The following is a 22470-nucleotide window of genomic DNA, read 5'->3' on the forward strand; positions in this document are numbered from 1 at the left end:
GCATTTTTTTTACATAAACCAAAAGAAATTAGAAAGGTTTTCGTTCTAGACCTATAGGATAATCATTTATGCTGTCTTTGATAAAAATAATGTTTTTCAAATTCCAATCAAATGACGTCATGATAAATAAAAACAATAAAATCGCTGTATTGTCACGATATTATTGGTCTTACTAATCATGACGTCATTTGATTGGACGTGTGAAAATATAAGAGCAAAGCAAAATTGGGCTTATCAACAAATAAATACTTTCGTTCAAAATGTAAAATAAGACTGCACAATTGGGCTTATCAACAAATAAAATACTTTTTTTCAAAATGTAAAATTAAGACTGGAAAATTGGGCTTATAAACAAATAAATACTTTTTTTTTTCAAAATGTAAAATTAAGACTGGAAAATTGGGCTTATAAAAAAATAAATACTTCCGTTCAAAATGTAAGAAAACATTTTTTTAATATAATCCTTAAGCTCTGTCTATACTATCAAACTAAATATTGATGTGCCCATATTATAATATAGACATGACGATGTCATATCACTACGATATTCGGGCATATCACTACCATATTTGAGCACATCACACTTTTTTTGTTAAACTAGTTGGGACAGTGTAGACACAGAACTATGTATAAATCACAAGAAGTCCCAATTGTTCACTTGCGTTTTGATTGGCCGACCTATTATATTAGATTAATGAAGACTGTTCTTACAACTGTCCAGTCAAAAAGTTACGCGGCGTTTTTTTGTAAGAAATATTTCTTGTTTATAATTAACGTCAAACTAGCCGTGTTTTTGTAAGAAATACGTGTCTTTTTTAAATCGCAAGAAAGTTTCAAATAAGGGCCACCCAAAAGGCCAACAGAAATATTTTTTTAATGGTTTACTCTTATTATAACTGTATCCTATGAAAACACACTGTCGAAGGTTGCGGATCTGCTGGAGGAGGGGCGCGGTTGACAAATAAAACAAATGGATTATATTACTTAAAAATAAAATAGATAGACTAACTAAACTGACGTCACTAAAGTAAACATTAGTAATATGAATAATTTCCTCACGAGATAAACCTTCCAATCCTGCTACTGTAGTCTTTCAGTTAAAATTTTCAGCTATTATAAGCGCACGACGTGTAGCCTACAGTTGGCTTATAAATATATAAATAGGCATATGCGCTTTAAAAGTCCAAATTAAGTAGGCCTAAGAGTAAAAAGGTGGCCGACTAATATAAAATCAGTTTAACTTTTTTTTGTAAATTCATCAGTGAAACACACGTGACACATGTGTGTTTACAACGAATAAAATAAAGTTACATAATATGTTGACTGAAACAAAAATAACTTTTTTGGGAGCAGCCGCCCAGAATTTTTTGAGTGCATTGAAAATGAGGGCGGTGTTTATATTGACGTGTCGCGCTGATTGTTTTTAATTTGACAGCGAAAAAATAGGAGAATGTTTTGACAAAACTAACATCTTTTAATAGGTAAAATTGTATTGTTTTAAGTGATATTAATTTTTTATGATGTACCGTTGTGTTTTGTTGAAAATATATAATGTTTACCTATTCATAAATAGTGTTTATAAATGCTAGGCCTCGTGTACCAACAACTTGCAACCTCCTCACTCCTTTCTCTCAGGCCGCCGCGGTGGTGGTCTTCTGCACCATCAGTACTAAGCTTAAGACTAGCCTATGAGTATGAGCCTGCTGAAAAGTTGGAAACAAACCGAATAAACGTGATGCCAATCAGGGTTTGATTTAGGAAGAAATATATGTGGCATCCAAATACATTTTTCATATAACCTCTTCACAAACACAGTACTATTAGTATTACTAAACTAAAATAACCATATCATCAAACGAAAGAACCGTTTTAAAATATTAACACAAAACAATGCATACAGTATGTACAGTTTACATTACAATCGATGGCCATAGGCTATTATGTGTAGAATAGAAGTAGTCCAGTTTTTACTATTGATAGATGAATAAAAACTACAATGTTTGATATAAACAATTGAGTGACTATTGATGCAGTTTCCTCCAACTTCTACTCTCTGTGATCTACATACTGATTGAATTCATGCCATAATTCATTATCTAAAGTCATAATTCGTTAATAAATATCTTTGAAGGATATACAATACAGTACTTAAAAAATACCAATGCAGAGTTCTCAACTTGCTATAGTATAATTAATTACGGACTTTCTGTAGCTTATTTAAATGCGAAACTATTGTTAAAGAATTTAAAGACATCACATTTATATAAATAATAAATAATCATTTTTGTTTATGTTCTTCAGATGCTCATAAACAATGAATAAATTCAGCACAAAGATGTTATATTAATTTTAATCTAACAAATGATATTTGAAGATGAATCGAACAACGAGAAAAGAACTTTTAGATACGATTGACAAGCAGCAAGATCAACTAACTCGCTGTGAAGGTAGACTTAGAGGTACAGTATGTTTGGTTTATTTACAGTATATGAGAAAGCAATATCCAAGGGTAATTGGTGTGCATTCTCCATACCCCCCCCCCCCCACTCCCCTCCTAAAAATGGTGGTTATCATTCCAATCTCTTCTACTGATTTAAAAAAAATGACCTATATGTTTTTTTACAAAGACCACAAGCCCATCTTCTTGACGTTTGTCACAGTTACATAATTGTTTGTATTCTCTGTTCTGTGCTTCTTTGGTTGAATTGCACTAATTGGTGTTACACAACAACTGACTTATGCGGAGGGAGTAAAAACAGGATAGGACTAGTTTGATATGTGGACAGCGCTTTAGCGTAGTTGTGTAGGAAAGGAAGAAAACTACATTATGCTAATAATACAGTAATATGAAAGTCGGTATTATTTTGGGTTTGACAGGAAATTAAATGCGTCTTTTTTCAAACTGTGTCCCCCAGGAATCCAACCAAGTACAGAACTCACCTGCTTCTAATGACGACAGGATGTCCATAAGACACTTTCCTTACTGTTTCTAGAATTAATTACTAACTTAATGTTTTAGTTTCTTCTTTATTTGTGATAAGAATAACATTCTGAGCCCACAGTTCTCCTTGAACCTAATATGAACTTATTAAAATTGAAACAAATATCCACCAAGCAGTCAACTTAATAATATAGTATTAATAAGTGAAGATGTTTATGTAGATCCAGAGGTATTCTTGCAGTAGTTGAGGTGCTTGGCTACCTAAGCCAAAGTCTTTGGTTCAAATCCTGTCTTATTCTCAAGCATTTTATAAACAATTATAACTTCCTCATTGTTGTTTGATTTGCTTGTGTAGAGCATTTCATGTCACTATTTCCAATTAATTAATAGTGATGAAATAAAGATATATATAGGTAACTTTATTTCCAAAAAATGTAACAAAACCACACACTGTGGATTTACAAAACCCGATAAGTTCTTACATGCATATCTCTCTTACAACAACAAAAACTATAAAATAACGTTAAAATAATTGTTTAAAATAACAAAAGCCACCTATTTCTGTGAATTAAATGAATTAAGTCGTTTAAATTATTAACTTAAATTTTCTGATAAATAAAGCATTTTTAAGTGTACTTAACAGATTGGTTTGATGTTTTCCAATTCGCCCTTTTATTGAATTAGAGTGTACAATACCAAACACCAATGCTAAAAAAGCAGGAGTATCTTCACTCACTCTAAGTATATGGTTAAGCATAGACCACCTAAGTTTAATAAAGATATGATAAATGATAATTTATTCATTGGTGATTTTGCTAATGATGCTGCTTTGAAAAGTAATACAACAACAAGTTGATACTAATGGCCTACAAATTAATAATTGATTTCTTTTCAGATGTTGTTAAAGCATACAAAGGATTGTTGAAAGAGAAAGAGGCATTAGAGGCTGGTGTGAATGCACTTACATCAAAAGAACCTGAACGTATAAACAATCAAGAGAGAGATGAAAATGATTTAAATAATGATTCCACCAATAACAAGGTTTGTAAACATTCATTTCAATTTTAACTCAACAAAATATAGCTGTTATAATATTAATATGTTTCACCATTCATTGTGTAGTTGTGGTTTTTAATTATAGTTGAATAATTATAGGTCTAAATTGTGGCCTTTAAAAATAGAACATTAGTTCCAGGTCATTGAAAATCACTGTTTTTAGTCGCGTGGAAGCGACTCTATAGTTCACTATGTCAGTCGGTCTGTCGGTCTGTCTGTCGGTCCGGTATCACTATGCGTTTTATCGCTTTCTGACCTTATCTTGATATCAGTTTAATCTAGCTAAGTCAATTGTTCACAGTATATTCCTTATGGCCAGGAATCGATGTGGTTATGTTTTCACGGTGCGCAATAAAAAATTACGCGGTCAACGCACGATTTAACGAAATCATGTTTGTAATCATATCTTCACAACCATGAATCACAATTAAATAAAATTTGGTACTCATAAATTTCAGGGCATAAATCATCATATGGCAATACAATTACGTGCGTAGCGCATGTAACGCATGCGTACGCGCGCTTAAAATTTTCAAAATTTATTTTCGATGAAATAAGAGTACGTTTCAGGCAATTTTAAGCGTTTACAAAATTGCCATGAGTGCGCAGATTTTTGCGCGCGTACTGCACGTTAAATGTTATTGCGCACTCTTTTTGCCCGATTTCTGTTTTCTTGACTTACTTTTCAACTCGAAATTACGTTATACGAGCACGTCAAAAGTGACAGGCTACGCACGTGTAAATTAAAAAAATATAACTGTTTTTAAACATTTCAACATGTTCAGTAATTTCGGTCAGTTGGTAGGTCGGTCGGTCGGTCGGTAAACACTAAGCACGCGACTGCAGCCATCTATATGGCCTTGTTCTAATTATAAACAATTTCTAAAGCTTCACCTGCATACATTCTCACCTCCATTTATGAGCACCCACACTTCCGTTTCTTAGCATCCAAACCACCCACATTAATCCTCTCCTGACTCTATTTCTGAACATCCAAACTTCCACCCACATTAATCCTCTCCTGACTCCATTTCTGAGCACCCAAACTTTCACCCACATCAATCCTCTCCTGACTCCATTTCTGAGCACCCAAACTTTCACCCACATCAATCCTCTCCTGACTCCATTTCTCAGCACCCAAACTTCCCTCTCATGACTCCATTTATGAGCACCCGAACTTTCACCCACATCAATTCTCTTCTTACTCCATTCTAATCTTTTCTCTATCTCAAGTTCTGGAAAAACAAGCCATGATCAATGATGTTATAAATAAATTGATTGAACATTTCAGGAGTCAAGTGAGGAACAAAGGTCTACAAAGACCAAAGATGAAGTACAACAACTACAGCAACAGATAATTACCCTGACCAACTCATTAGCAACTGTAACAGCTCAAAAATCCAAGATGGAGGCTAGTTTTCAAGCAGACAAAAAAAGCTTAAGGGTATGTTTAGTAATTTCTGTCTTGATTGTATTAGTTACAAGTAAAGTAAGTTTGAACCCAGGACCTTTGGTTTGGAAGGCAAGCATATTAACCACCAAGCTACAGTATTATTCCACAATGACAATGACCTTCCGACTTTTCCCTATCATCAGGGCAGTTTTATTTTTCATGATACTGTTACTGTATGTCCCTGACCGTTTCTTATATCCCTGACATTTTCAATTGCCATATAATTTGCTAAATTTCCCAAGAGTTTCCCTTCTTTATCTATATTACTTGAAATAACAATAAATAAATATTTTCTCTGAAATCAAAAGATTAAGATTTTATATCAAGTGCAACATTGACCACATTGTTTTTGAAAATATGAGAAAATGTATTTGGTATTAAGAAATAGTATGTCTGAAATTTAACATTCTTTCCTCCAGTGGGAACAAAATATTGAATATTTAAAGTTCAGATTAATAAAGTACCGTACATGTCGCAATATTATGAAGACAAGAAAATGAGTTTAATATAAAGGAACGGTCAGTTTACAGATTTATATTTCCCCTGGTGAATACAAATTTCACATTCTGCTGAATAAAGAGAGTGGGCACAAGATAAGATAAAGTACATCCCATACAACAATGATTTAAACATAAACAGAGTTTAATATCACAGTACGGTCGTTCTATGAAATTATCTTTTCCCTGGTGTAAACTAAAACACAGTCTGCAGAATAAAAAAAGTTGATTGGACAAATTATTAGATAAAGTACAACCTAATCAATGTAGAATTGTTGTCTGACCCAAAATAAGTAACTTGAAACAAAACATGTTATAATAAAATGAAAAAGTAGAACATTGTAAATAAGTACCTGCTATTGCTAAAGAAATTAAGAAATTATTGTATGTAAATAATTAAATGCTAGTTTTATTATATTTCTCCACAATTGAAACATTTTCGGATTAGGTCTTCTACTGACTAACACCAGCAACAGTGCCGCACCTACCAGATGAGCCAGTAAACTGGGTTGACTCCCTACTCTTCCGAAAGAAGAACTGGGTTCTTTAAAGTGTACACTGAACCTTTTTAAGTCCTTAACCGAGAAGACTTATTCTACCACAAAACAATGGTAAAGGAGAGCCTTGAACCTGTGCCATTTTATGGCTACAGTCTGCGTGCGCCCCTGCCTTAACTGCTCAGCCATTCGACCCTCCCATACCACAATGTTCTGGAGAGAACAAAAATACTTAGAAACAACCAATTATCATTCTAAGAAATGATGACTCAAGGTTCTTTACAAAGATGTTTTGAATATAAGACAAATTGTTGTTATTATTTCAATAATGATCAGCAAAAACTTGCATTGTCATTGACTGTATGTAATGTCTTGAGACATGTGTGTGGTCTGTATTTAGAAAAACCACATTTCCCCAGGTCTAGCTAGTGTTGTGTTGACTACCGCTTCCAAGTATGGTTTTTTAGATAATTTTAATTAATGTGATAAATTTAGATCATTATATTTAGTGTTACTGTTAGTAACATAAAATGTGGCACAATTGAGACTAGACTTATTTTTGGTCATCATGTGATGTGTTTAACAACATTAGGATGTAAATGCAGAAAGTAAAAATAAAACATTGTTTCTTTTTAAAGGAAATCCTAACTATTTTTAGAAAACAGAAACTAGTACATAGAATAACAAATAGTGGAACTTTTTGAGTAATTGCAAAATATTATTACAAATTTATTACAAGTTATAGAATTAATATTAATAATAATAATTATGTATTTATGATCCGCTTTTGTGATAAAGCGCTTTACATCAAAGTGAATTGAAAAGCTTAATTAAAAACACTAAATAAATGTGAACCAACACAAGTTACGCAAAGGGTCAGGGTCAATAGTTTGGGAACAATATCGCTTTCAGAATTTCTTTAAAAGTTGAACATTTTGCAATACATACTGTACGGTACACTTCTATCATGCAAAAGAATTCTTTCCCACCCCTTAATTAATAATAATAGTTTATTCTTATTTAACGCATATAAGCAAGTTCTCAATGCGCTGAACATTATTAACCCGGTCATTTTTTTAATCATACACGTATGGAAACATACTCCCATAGTAATGCAGCTATTAATCAGCGCAAAATTGTGCCTTGATCTAACCTGTACCCATTTTATACACCTGGGTGGAGAGGGGCAAATGTAAGTAAAGTGTCTTGCCTAAAGGATACAAGCAATGCGGCGAGAGTTAGATTCGAACCATGATCTTACGATCAGTAATCCAACGTCCAGCACACTGCGCCACACATGCTCAATTAGGTTTTTTTTTTTTTTGTAATTCCTTTTGTTATACTTTTGATTTATAGGAGGATAATGAATCAAAAACAGCAACAATTGTTGAAATAACAGAGGAACTAAATAAAACACGGGTTGAATTAACCGAACAGTTAGATGATGCTAAAGCAAGACTTCGTTGCCAACAAAATGAAAGAGAACAGGAACACATTGATCACGCGGTGATGCTCCGTGAGCTCCAAACTCTTCTGGCACAGGAGCGAACAGAAAAAGAACGACTCGAACATATGGTAAATGCTTGGTTATACAGTCAACTCTCCCAATACGGGACACCTTTGGCCCGGCTTAATTTGTCTGGTTTTCTGGAAAGTCTGGTATTCAGAATGTGTTTATAATGGTAAAAGGGAATTTGGGACCTTTTGGAGCTCAAGAAAAGTCTGGTTTTAGGAGAGTTTCTGGTTTTCAGAGAGTCCGGTATTAGGAGAGTTGACTGTATGAGGATTTTTTATCTATCATTATTCGTTTTTATCCTAGTAAGAGGCCATTCATTTATAATACAGCTTAGTTGTTTTGTGATTTATTTGTAGTACATTAAAAAACAGAAAGTAGTGCATTTGAACAACATAGAGTGACGTACATATAGTTCCCAGTAGACAATGGAACAACTAAACACTTCATATAATGCTTAATAATACTATAATTCAATAAAGTATGTCACTCATAAATTCCATATTAACTGTAACATCTGTAACTGGCTTTCATCTTTTTCAGAGTTCACCCAAAATGTCATTGACATAATTTGTTTTTATTGCATAAGTTGCGTTGCTGGATTTCCAAGAAATATAAGATATTTGTTAGTAATATTTAAGATATTCTTAGCGCCCTCTATTTATGGTGCAATTTAACTAGTGAACGTGACATTTTCCGTACAAATGACAGATTCTTAGAAACATTTCGTGCCCAGCTATAATGTGACACAGATTCATCTTGTTTGAATATACCACAAATGTCCCTTGTGTGTCTTGTCAACATCATGCCCTTTAAATTTTCTTCAAAGTTTTTTTTTAATTTAACATCATGTGATCCTACCCACCAAAGTTGTGGCTTCTCCCTGCTCTAGCAATGATAGGCAGGTTAATGTTCTTTATTGACCCGTGTTGTTATGTTGTCTTAAAGGTGTGTTTCTTCACAAATACTTACTATAATAGTAATTTTTCCCTTGTTGAAGATCTTGAATTTATGTTTGTCACCTTTTTGAGAAGGATAGTGAATAAATTCACTTATACTTATCCTTGGCAATTTGCCTAAATTAAAACAAACCCTCCAGGTAAATGTTTGGCCTATTTATTCTATTAGTATTTAATCTTTCAAACCATTACACTAGTAATGTAAATTATGATAATTGTTACTGTGAACTCATTTTTGTATCTTTGAGTATTATATTTTCTTTAGGCACTTTCAGCACAAGCTCTGCTTTTTTGAAAACAGTGCCTCCTTCATTTGTTTCTGTATATTGTAAGAAATTAAATGTGTTATATATGTTTGTATATGAATCATTTTGTTGATTGATATGCAATATAAGGAATCATGTCAAAATTATTCTGTTGTAGTAAAAATACTACAGTAGCTACATTCTTTACTGCAGTAATGTAATAATGATTTCAGTTTATGAGGCAGTCACAGCAATAAAGAGTGTGTATGATTAAAACTACAAAATGTAGTTACTGCAGTAATTAATAGTTTGTTGTATTCTAATTGATTCTAGGTTGAAGTATTAGAAGATGAAACAGCTAGGCAAAGAAATACACCAAACAGGTAAATAAAAACAAATTGTGCAACCTTAAACCCTAAAAGACAATTTACACTTGTAAGCGTTAAATATCATATTTTATTGTAGAACTAATGAATACGAGAAAACAGTTAAACGATTATCAGATGAACTGGGTGTTGTTCGTGCTAAGTTAAGAGAAACTGAACTCGGGGCTTCCAAACCATCACCTATGCTTCTACATCTCCAACGAGAAATGGCTGAAATGAAGGTAATTGTTTTAGAGTTTAACAAAATGCAATTGATTAATCTTTTGCTCCAGATATTCAAATGTAAAGCTCTGTCTACGCTATCAAACATTATGTGACAATAAAATGTGATGTGCCCATATATAGACATGATGATGTCATTTCACTACCATATTTAGACAGAGCTTTAGATGAGATGCAGAGCTCTTCTTGACCACCTAAAGATTTTCTTTTATAGGCACAGCACAGAATGCAAGTTGAATTAGAACAACAGAAGTCAAAAGAAGCACAGGAACAAGTGAAACGCACTGCATCAATGGAGGAACAACGGGTGGCTGGGTTAGAGGCTAAACTCTCAGAACTATCTGATGTTGTCGGAAACTACTCTAGAGTTAGACAACAGGATCAGCTGGCCATACAGTAAGTTAATTTGTAGAAAATAATTCTAACTTTATAATAATAACTATTTTAATAAAGGTTTCGGGTTCAAATCTTGGTTGGGGCGAATTTTTCTCATTCTCACAGATTTCCTCATCATTTCAAATTAATTAATTAAATTTCAGTACAGGGATCACTGGACGGTTTAGAATTCATGTTCTGTGCCTGATGTGTGATATATTATAACTGTTATTTTGCATACCCAAGTGTATATTATTATAAGAACTTACATAATTTCAGGCGATTAAAAGAGAGAATTACCCAGCTAGATTTGGAGAACACGGCGTTGGCGCGAGCAGCCAATAAGAGTGAAAAGATGGGTGATGACCTTGATGAAACAGCCAGTGTCACAGAGATATTGGAGCGCATAACCAAGTATAAAGGACTCATGAAACTGGCTTATCAGAGAGAAGAAAAACCTGTTGATGTTGATGGCAAGTAGTTTTTATTCTGCAACTTTTTGAACAGTTTAAAATGGTTTATCAAGCGGACACATCTGAAATGATTTTATCATCTTGGTATTGATTGTAATAGATCTCTAGGTGACTCGGTCAGCCATCCCTTAAACATGGCTAACATGTATTGGCACACAGGGGTAGCCTCCTACTTTTCCTACTGGGTTATTTTAAGTGCACATGAGCCAGATGTTTACACTTTACCTCCAGTTTAATTTCTTGATCTAAAAAGACACCAGAACTGTTGTCTAAGAGTCCTTAAACTTATTCCGATATCATGGCTGTTGTTTTTGGTTACTACTTAATAATTGTTAAAGTTTCCGTATTGTCATTGTTTTGTGGTGTATTGTAATTCTAAATTCTAGTGTGCTGTTCTTAAGGGGTTTTTTTTCGAATTAAATAAAAGGCATGCTTGACAATAATATACTGTTTAAAGAATACAACATTACTTCATCATTGAATCTCGCTTCTTTTTTTAGAAATCTGTAACATAGATGACTACTCAAGTTTGGATAGTCAGAATCAGCATCATGCGTGTCAACAGGAACTGAAACAACTTAAGGATGAGTTTGAAAGGTATAAGATGAGAGCACAGAGTGTATTGAAGAGTAAAAATACCAGGGTTAGTAGACAACAACTCTTACTTTTAATATAGTCTCTGTAAAGCTCAGTCTACGCTATCAAACCTTCTGTGACACAAAAATGTGATGTGACCAGATATGGACATGTTGATGTCATATCACTACCATATTTGGGCACATCACACTTTTTTGTCAAACTAATTTAAAAGTGTAGACCATGCTTTAGGCTTGGTTCTTGCTTGGAAGCAACAGAACCAAAGTTGAGTTGACCAAACATAAGCGACAGTTCGGATGATCCATCTTAATGTGAATGATCATCACAAAGTAACTATACAACATCAAATTGCAGGATGGATAAACTGTTTAATAATTTTATCGTGTTTATAGACTAAGTCTAATTTGAGGCTTAGGGAGTGAAGTTGAAAGATTCGTGAGTTACAACCCTTGCACTAGGTCATGATTGAACCCCGGACCTTGCGATTGGAAGGCAAGTACATTAACCACCAAAGTACAGCTCTACTACAAATGTTAACATTTTCTTCATCTATTGCAGGACACCACAAGCAATATGGAGATAGATGGGCTGCAGACGCAACTAAGTGACATGAAAGACAGGATTGTGGTGCTAAGACAGCAACTAGATGACCAAGAGGATGAACATAAAAACAAGGTAATCTGAGTTGAGATTTTTAAGCTCTGTCTACACTATCAAACTAGTTTAATAAAAAAAGTGCGATGTGCCCAAATATAGTAGTGATATGACATCAATATGTCCATATATGTGCACATCACATTCTTTTCACGTAAAGTTTGATAGTGAAGACAGAGCATATTCATCATCAACATCTTCAGCATTAATATCACTTTCATTATTATTCCCATCATCATTTTATCATTACAACTGACAACTTATTTCTAAATCTCTTTCTAAAGAGCTTTAGTAGTATAGTGAGTAAGTAATACCAAAAAGTGACAATGTTATTTTTTTGCAGATATTAAAGATGGAGGCTGCAATGAAGAAGATAAAAGATGGTCACAAATCTGAAATGTCCCAAGCTCAATATGACTTTAAGGTTTGAATGACAACAACTATTTCTTTAAGATATAAATAACACATTTAAATGCCAGGTGTGGAGATTACTGTGAGTGAATGGTTAAGCAGTAGGTAAGCTGTAGGTTCAGTGTACACATCTAGCTCGTGTGCACTTTAAAGAACCTAGTACATCTTTTGAGATGAGTAGGGGATTACCCTGGTGTACTAGTACATCACAGCCACTTACCAGTCTCTGACAGAAGAGGTCGCCCAGTATAAATAAATAATAACAAACTGGTCAATTAAAAAAAATATAGTACATATCAGAGTTGACTAACCACTGTTAGCAACTAATTATTTATTTAATTTATATTAATTTAGCAAAGATCGGCCGAGATGGAGCAGCAGATTCACAAACAACGTGATCGCACACTTGCCTTGCTCTCAGATAAAGATAAAGAAATTGAAAACTTAAAGCAACAACTTCATCCACATAATATTCCACCTTTCCAAAGGTAAATCTATAATTATTTTATGACATGGGCATGTATTTAAAGCCAATATTGATTGCCTGGTTGGGGAGATTTGAATGATTTATATTGGATGATTACATTATATACATTGAGTATAGTGCCTTTTTATACTACGTTTCACAGGTGTTTAAAAAAATTTACAATTTGAAAATAGGTTTTAAGATTCGATTTCAATAATTTAATTTCATTTCGATCCTCAAAGTAGTTTTTGTGATAATTCCACCAATATGGGCCAATACAGCTTTTTATGTTCCATCTCCGAAAATGTAATCCAGCTTTTCTGATAGAAGCTGTCATAATTACAAGTTCAGGTTCAACTCTCCTCCGAGGGAGACTTTATTATGTATATAGGTAGTAGGTCTTTTAAGTAATTTGGACCTCCACCCAGCACAAGACGATGATTCAATATACAATACATCGATTAAAATATTTCAATATATAACAAAGTTACTTATGCTGGGTAATCGGATAGTAACGTATAATTGTTATCTATATACAGTGATGCAAGCCCGTCTTCCAGATCTTCCAGTGTATTTACAGATAATGATGATGAGCATGATGATCCACATGCTGTTCAAGCTGAAGCCACTGTCACACAGCTGCATAACAGACAGTCAGCTGCACTAGTGAGTCTTAAGCTCCTCTCAATTGCATACAAATATCGGTATCTTTGTCAAAAAAATAATACAGTATAGCAGCGTCAATCGGTTGAAGTGGTATTTACATAGGTTAAAAAAAGTCATGCACGAAATAATTCAAAATATAAAAAGTAAAAAATGGACCGCCATATGACTAGCACCCAAGTTTCATTCATGTGTATGCCCACCACCACATGGAAGACAGTAGAAGAACCAGGTCTATCCCCTTATTGAAAATGCTGTTTACAAACTCTATAATTTTAGTTATAAAAGAAATATATTTTTAGGTATATCCTTACTTGCAATTTTTAAGTCAAAGAGATGTCAGGAAATCAAATTAAACAAGAAATATTTCTTACAAAAAACGCTGCTCGCTTATTGAAAAATATTTTTTATTTCAAATGTTTTTGAATGTGTCATTTTATTGTCACATAATAGTTATTTTACCTGAAAAAAATGTAATTTAAAGCAACAAATACTTAAATTGTCTGTCAGACAATGGTTTTTGGGTTTCTTTTCTTTTTTTATATGTGAATAAATATTATTTTTTTGTTACAGAAGTGAATACTCAATTTCTGTCACTTTAGTTAATTTTATTGCTAAGGTCAAATCTGGGGGTCACTTCATCACCCTAGATATTTCAATTGTGAAGTATCCTTTTACAAACACAAACTTTAATGGACTGTTTCGATAATAATTCAATGAATATCTGACAGTGAATATACCAGAAAAATGCTTAGGGATTTGTAATTTTAGCATGACATGTCCTAATAGACTCTTTCCCAGACGTTTTTTGGGTCTACTGTAGCAGCTGGAATCAATAAATCATAGTGGAGTTTCCATTTTCACAAAACTGTCTGTCCTTAGAACTATAACTGCTGCTTGCTTTAGCTTCTGATTGAGTAGTCCTAATGGGACGTAGCGGGCTAGAGCAGCAGCGTGAAAACATTAATCGTTTCCTACATAAAACTATTTGCTGTTTTACTAGCAAAGTTATACTTACCTATAGCTTGTTTTAAATACGATTTCTCACTCTTTACAAGGATCTAAGTCTGAAGCCTATATCTAACATCAGATGACTTAACTAACCAGCATTACATCTATGACTGTATGACTTGTTGGAAACAAAAATGCCAGTTTACCATACCCAGTACTGTCTTAACTACCACATGCATTTAAATGATTGCCAAAAAATTAACAAACTAATGTTTATATGGTTATTATTTTCAGATGAAGGGTGTTGGAACAGCTTCGTTGCTGCACTATGCAGAAGAACAGTCAAGAAAAGAGGTTGAATTGACGATTATTAAGAGAAAGAAGTTAGAACTAGAAACAGCCTTACGACAACTACAAGAGAAACACGCTGCAAGTCAGGAGACCCACCAAAACGAGGTCGAGAAATTGAAAGAAGAAGTGCAAAAATGGAAACGAAATCGGTATGATATACTTATAGAGTATTAAATAGATAAATTACATTGCCTTAAGCCCCTTCTACACTATCAAACTTTATGTGACAACAAAATGGGATGTGCCCATGGGCACGATGACGTTGTTTCACTAGCATATTTGGGCACATCACACTTTTTTTGTCCAACAACTTTGATAGTGTAGACAGAGCTTTAGTTAAAAGATCATGTGTTACAATAGTTGGTAATTTCATTTCATAGTAGATTGATAAGATTTTATTTCCATAATTATTTTCCTTGACTAATCCGATTTGATATTTTTTATTGACACAGGTCTAGAGAAGGCACGAATCTAGAGTATTTAAAGAATGTTGTGTTGGGATATATACAAACAGATGATTTCTCAAGTAAACAAAGTTTGCTCCATGTCATCGCTACAATTCTACATTTTAGTCCCAAAGAGGTAAGTCAGTTTAAGAAAAATTTAGAATTGTCAAGAAAAAAATTGAAAAGATTAAAGTTGGCAAGAGTAAAATTAGCTAAATTTAAATTGTCAAGAGTAAAATTAGCAAGAGTAAAATTGGCAGGATTAAAATTGGATACACTAAAATTGTAAAGACTAAAATTGTCAGCATTAAAATTGTCGGGAGTAAAATTGCCAAAAGTAAAATTTTCAAGATTATAATTGCCAATATTAAAATTGTCAAGAGTAAAAATTTCAAAAGTAAAATTTCAAGAATAAAATTGTCAGGAGTAAAATTGTCAAGAGTAAAATTATCAAGATGAAAATTGCCAAGAGTAAAATTGTGAAGATTAAAATTGTCAAGAGTAAAATTGTCAAGATTAAAATTGCCAAGAGTAAAATTATAGAAGAGTAACATTTTCAAGAGTAAAAGGTAAGATCAAGTTTCTGTAATTGAATGCTATTGTTGCACTATAAATTAACCTACACATTAGCACATATAGACTAGTCCAGATTTGAGAAAAATGAAATGCTGTAGGCATTTGTGTTAAAAGCGAATAAACATGTGTTTTAGGGTAATTTTGGGGTGCTGAATTCAAATTTGCTGTTTACCCGGCTCAATTTTTAGATCTTCACCCTTAAAATGTGAAAAACAAAATGGCCGCCATTTCAGACTTATTTTGGCTTATAACTTGACTTCTAAGTGACGTAGCAAGTTAAAAATGGTGTCTATACCTATGTTTGTGATAGTGAAGATTCCAACTATATTGTTATTAAAGTTGAAAATATTCTATTTCAGCCGCCATGCTGAAATCCAAGATGGCCACCATTTTAAACGTATTTTGGCTTATAACTTGACTTTTAATTAACATAGGAAGTTAAAAATAGTTTCTATACCTATGTTTGTGATACTGAGGATTCCAAATATATTGTTATTAAAGTTGTAAATATTCTATTTCAGCCTCCATGTTGGAATTCAAGATGGTCGCCATTTAAAACATATTTTGGCTTATAACTTGACATATAAGTAACATAGTAGGTTAGAAATGATGTCTATACAGTACCTATGTTTGTGATACTGAGGATTCCAAATATATTGTTATTAAAGTTGTAAATATTCTATTTCAGCCGCCATGTTGAAATCCAAGATGGCCGCCATCATTTTAAACGTATTTTGGCTTATAACTTGACTTTTAATTAACATAGCAAGTTAAAAATGGTTTCTACCTATAGTCCAGTAAAAGTATGGTTGAACCTAGAACAAATTGCAACATAATTTGTTTTTGTTTTGTCTGGTGGATATGGTCCAAATTAACATCATATCCAAAGTTTACCAAAATCGGACATCGTGAAGTGGGTTCATTAGCATAAATAAAAAATGGCCGCCATTTACCATTTTGAAGCCCTGTATATTATCTCCTTATAATATGGTTGGTTTTACTTATAGACCACCTACTGTAAGTGAATTACTAATAATTATTATTAATCAGATGTCTTGTTAATTTTGGACTGAACAAAAGATGCATGTTTCGAATTCATTCATAATTCATATCTTTGTTTCTTTGCAAGTACAGATCGTTTCTCATTCGAAATGCCATTGAAGATGTTACCATTTGCTCCCCAGTGTTTTCTTTAACTACAGATTTTTCCACTATATTGCTTCTTCTTGCTTAAAATATTTTATTAATGATGGCAAAGTAATAGTAGGCCCCTAATAGATTTAATGCTCCATCTGCATTCATGAAAATGAAAAAGTTTCGATTCTATTTCCTGAAATTTTTTGCCAAGGAAGTTAAATACTGCTTGTTGTAGAAATTTAAATACTGTAATTAAGTACCAATTATCAATTTATTCACCATTTCAAATTATTTCAAATTCATAAAGATTTATAACAAATGCTGGTGTGGATGACATAAGAACAAAGCTTGTTTACCGGTCACCGGTAGTGATGGCAAGTTAGAAAATTACCCAAACCCTTTGAATACCGTTGATATGCAGTATCTTTAACTGATGGTTCTTCATCCTTGTTGGCACAATATAATGTACTTTATGCTCGATGAATCTTGGAAACAGCATTATAATATAAGCCAAAAAAGTTGTTGACTTGGTCACCAAACAGGTAAAATTCTGGCAATGAAATAGCAACTTTGATTGCAGATGAAGATGCTCACTTGTTATACCAAGAACTGCAATATGACATTATTTATTTCATGTGTCATTTCAATTTTGGATGTTTCCATACACGTTTGATCCAATAGACTGGGGTAATAATGTTTCACAACATTAGGCGCTATATAAATCCACGATATTATTGTATGAAAACTATTAATTTGGTATCTAATTATTATACTATAAATTAAACTTATATTTATGTGTGTAGGCCTACATATTACCACTAATAGCAAAGCAATATAGCTTAATGTTTATTGCGTAATAATTGTTTAATGGGCTAGGCCGGCTATGTGCAGGTGTTCACAGGTCCCCAGGGCACAGAGAACTACATTCACAACAGGCCTAGGATATGCGCAAAAGCAAGGCACGTCAGAAATGTATGCGAGGCATCGTTTTACCATCATCAAAAAATGCGAGGCATCATTTTATCGTTTCCCAAAATTTAGGATCGATTATTATTCTTTGAAAACAGAACAGTATCAGCAGTAACATATTACAGCATTTTTATTGACAAATTAACAAAAATATATTGAGATTAAACGTGTTTTTCACCAATAAATGCATGAGAAATTGACGCATTCCACTTTGTTTTAGTCCTCTATTATCATTTTGGCCGTGAAGCTAGTTAATTCTATTTCCTTATTCTGAATTGAAGGCATTATATATAATACTGTAGATGAAAAAACCTCAAAACGAAACCTCTACTTCCTCTGGTATCCAGTATCATTTACTAATATGGCTAATGCTATCATCTTACACTATTGATAATTTTATAAATTACAGTACCTTTTTTTTGTAAACATTTTGTACTGTACTTTTATAAGTGTTACCCCAAATTTCACAACAATCATTAATATATGGTAATATCAATGCATAAATAAAATAAATTATACACTACTTTTTAGCAGTTTTCTCAATTTATATATTATTATTATACTGATGTCTTTATCAATTGTTGTTTGTATACATTTAACATGTTTGTTTTTTTACCAATTTTACAATCTATTTCTATTCCGAGAAATGTTTTGATATAAATACGTTGTTGTTGTATTGAATTAATTCTGTGAAGTCTTTTTGACCAACTCTTTCATTATCATTATGAACAAACAATTTGAACATTGTTGTCAACTTATACCAGCCTTATGACTTGAATGAAAAAAACAATCGTTACATAAAAATATACAACATAGCATGATGAGTGTATACACGAATCTATTTCGATACGCTAGGCCTATTTTAAAAATATAAATAATTTATTATTAGGCCTATAATATAGCATAATAGCACGTTAAGAAATGCCTCGCACCTTTTTGAAATTGTAAACTATATGCCTCACCTTTTTGAAATTGTAAACTATATGCATCGCATGCCTCACACTTATATTTGGTGTGCCTCGCTGCCTCGCACAATCGAATTGGAACAATACAATGAAAACCTCAGTGGTCTAATGGTTAGGAGATCTGCATATCAAGCAGAAGGTTCCGGGTTTGAATCTCGGAGAGGGCTTTTTCTCATTCTCACAGGTTTATATATATTTATTTTTTTTTATATATTTTTTTCTCTTTTGTGGCGCAAACACTACTTTTATTCACATTCCTATTATCTCATGTCATTAAATCATATTATTTAACACATTTTTGTTAATTCCAAATGTCATCAGTAACATTTTTACATTTATGAATTCCGTATTACCTCCTTTTTTCATTAATTTTCTAAACACTTGACAATGATCATCATTATCATCTATCTCGTTTTAAAATATTTTACACATAAAGAACAATCCCTTTGTGAGTTTTTTATTTTCATTTGTTTGTTTGCCTTGCACTTTGTTACTACCCTGTGTGTGTGTGTTTGTTTAAAATAGGCGCCATCTTTGATTTCAACATGGCGGCTGTTTACAACTTTAATAACAATATATTTGGAATCCTCAGTATCACAAACATAGGTACTGTATAGACATCATTTCTAACCTACTATGTTACTTATATGTTAAGTTATAAGCCAAAATACGTTTTAAATGGCGACCATCTTGAATTCCAACATGGAGGTTGAAATAGAATATTTACAACTTTAATAACAATATATTTGGAATCCTCAGTATCACAAACATAGGTATAGAAACTAATTTTAACTTGCTATGTTAATTAAAAGTCAAGTTATAAGCCAAAATACGTTTAAAATGACGGCCATCTTGGATTTCAACATAGCGGCTGAAATAGAATATTTGCAACTTTAATAATATAGTTGGAATCTTCACTATCACAAAAATAGGTATAGACACCATTTTTAACTTGCTACGTCACTTAAAAGTCAAGTTATAAGCCAAAATAAGTCTGAAATGGCGGCCATTTTGTTTTTCACATTTTAAGGGTGAAGATCTAAAAATTGAGCTGGGTAAACAGCAAATTTGAATCAGCACCCCAAAATTACCCTAAAACACATGTTTATTCGCTTTTAACACGAAATGCCTACAGCATCTTATTAGAGTGGAAATATGACTATCTGGACTAGTCTGATATTGAGAAGTCTTGTGCACCTATTAGTCGTATATGATAGAGTATAGTCCTTGGTTGGAGGACAACTCCATTCACACTTGATCCGTTTCACAGAACCGATGACGGAGAAGTTTTGTTAAATAATGGGAAATCCTATAGAGAATTAAACAACGCAGTGTGAATGTGATTTTAAGGTGTGGGATTATACTCTGAATGCATTAGCAATGAAATTAATAAATGTGTGCGTGTGTGAATTTGATGTCAAACACTACTATATTTTGGCACACTTTTTTTTGTCAAACTAGTTTGATAGTGTAGACAGAGTTTAAACTAGGGATGTTGGATTTTACTCAGTAATATATTACTATCTTGTACTTTTAAAATCAAATTTGTTTATTTTTCAGGTTGATAATGTAACTAAGAAATTGGCAGCAGGCTGGTGGGGCTAATAATATACAGTACCAAGATATATAACTTATGTAAAACTTTATCTAATGTCGTTACTGTTTTGTTCTTGAAAGCGTTAAATATTATATTTATATAACTTGCTTATTCAGCATTATTTATCTTTTGATTTTTTGTTTTTAATTACCTAATTTTGATTTCCTTTGAGCATTGATACTGTAATTGATTTTAATTAAGATGAAATTCGGGACTATTCTATTTTAAATTGTTAATATTTATATAAATATAAATCACCTTTTGTATCAGATTTAGACACAATCTCTTTCGGTTGTATGGAAATGTTTTGATAGTTTCAAATGATACTTATTGGTTTATCTTTACACAGGGTGCTAGGAAGAAGATCTTGCGTTATTGTAAAATTATAAGTTATTGTATAATTCATCTAAATAAATTATCTACAGTTTTAATATTTGATTAGCTATTTTATGGACTGGATAGTAATATTTAATTAATTGTGCAGGGGGGACTTGGATGGTCTTTTTTGAAGGTTCAGCACCTAAATAATGTACCATACCCTGTGTATAAGCTTGTAGAGAGTAGAGAATTTCAACCATCTTTCGAGAGATTCACTGATATACACAACATCAATCAACAATATTATTCTGAAATATAAGTTACAATTTTGTTTTTTTTTCCTTTTGAACTTAAAGAGTACTCTTGTCAAATCCATTGAATTATTTATTTTTTAATAAAGTGTATAAGGATAATAAAGTGTATTATGGTTTTAACTGTTTTTCACCGACTTTGTGTAACAATTCTCGCCGAATGCTGTCAAGTATTATTATTATATAAAGCATAGTCTTTATGTGAAAAACATTTCATTGTCAAAATCAAGTTTAACTGTCAGCGTTAATCTTCAACTTGCGTTCCATATGTCTCTGTTTTACCGTATTTCAAGTTCATTTAGTTCATCTGTGTCTTTATCATCATCATTAATAACCTTTCTTCCTCCTTCTTATGTTACTAATAATTTTTCATAAATGTATTGTAGTGGAAACCAAAATATTCATGCACAAAGCAAATACTGTAGAGTATTTAACATTTTTTATTATTAATGCTCTTTTTGTAAGACTATTTAACAACTATTAGGATAAGCACTTCCAGGTAAAAGCTTAAAATTTACAAATTTATATATACAGTATATATATTGCCATTTTTATTTACAAACTATATATGTTTACTAAAAATAGCATATAATTTCATAAGATTAAAAACGTATTGAAACTGTGTTAGTCTAGGTTGCTAACAGCTATCATGAAAAAAATCCCCATTTATTTTTTTTCAAGTTTCAATGAATGATTACTACTTACTTAATTACTAATTTGCTTACTAATACGTTGTACAGTGCTAAACATTTCCTCAAACTCTGTATATTTATAGTTTGAATAGGTTTTTGTTTCTTCAATCTGTGCTTATGTTCTGATATGCTAAATTACTGTCTATATTATTTGTATGAGCTTGTCCTGTAACGAAATACGAAATTATTATTTGTATGAGCTTGTGCTGTAATGAAATTGTCTTTTTACGAACCTACATATAAATGATATGGTATTTAAAATGATTGGTTGAATTTGGTTTAAATATTTTCCAAACGATGCAATATTGTAATGTGTCCTCTTTGTGAAACAATGTTCTTTTTTAGTTTCTGAAAAAAAGTTCCTGATTATTTCTCCAATATAAAATAATGATGTGGTACTTTAGCATCTGTTTGGCTAACTTCTTCTTCTCTACTGTTATTGTCTTCATCTGTGTTCTGATCTCTATTGTAGATGTAGTTAGTCTCAGCACTTGTTGCTGTATCTTTAATTGTGTGGTTCACTCCATCATCAGCATTTATTGTAGGTGGAACGTTAGTAGTACTGGCGGAATTCAAAGTGGTGCTGTTTCTCTGATTACTTCCAGCAGATTGTGGAGGATTGCCAGATTTTCTCTTGAGTAGGTAGATGAGAATGAACACCACTATTAAAAGAATCATTGTCGCTGATGCCAGGATTGTGGTTAGTTTGTTTGCACTCTCCTGAGCAGTTGCCTTAGTTGGCGAACTTT

General features: G+C 32.5%; 1 protein-coding gene across 1 annotated transcript; it reads left to right on the forward strand.

Moving 5' to 3' along the window:
• Nucleotides 1-1406: 1406 nt before the first annotated feature.
• Nucleotides 1407-21135, forward strand: LOC140054673 (GRIP and coiled-coil domain-containing protein 1-like). The gene is made up of 17 exons (XM_072099746.1): nucleotides 1407-1481; nucleotides 2302-2459; nucleotides 3837-3982; nucleotides 5289-5441; nucleotides 7801-8019; nucleotides 9495-9544; nucleotides 9627-9768; nucleotides 9984-10165; nucleotides 10424-10617; nucleotides 11118-11260; nucleotides 11773-11889; nucleotides 12212-12292; nucleotides 12634-12767; nucleotides 13285-13411; nucleotides 14654-14859; nucleotides 15163-15292; nucleotides 20364-21135. Exons 2-17 carry the CDS (start codon nucleotides 2375-2377, stop codon nucleotides 20406-20408), a joined length of 2154 nt encoding a protein of 717 aa, XP_071955847.1. The 5' UTR covers nucleotides 1407-1481; nucleotides 2302-2374; the 3' UTR covers nucleotides 20409-21135.
• The last annotated feature ends 1335 nt before the right edge of the window (nucleotides 21136-22470 follow it).

The sequence above is a fragment of the Antedon mediterranea genome, chromosome 7 (assembly GCF_964355755.1).
Source record: "Antedon mediterranea chromosome 7, ecAntMedi1.1, whole genome shotgun sequence".
In the NCBI taxonomy this organism is placed as follows: Eukaryota; Metazoa; Echinodermata; class Crinoidea; order Comatulida; family Antedonidae; genus Antedon; species Antedon mediterranea.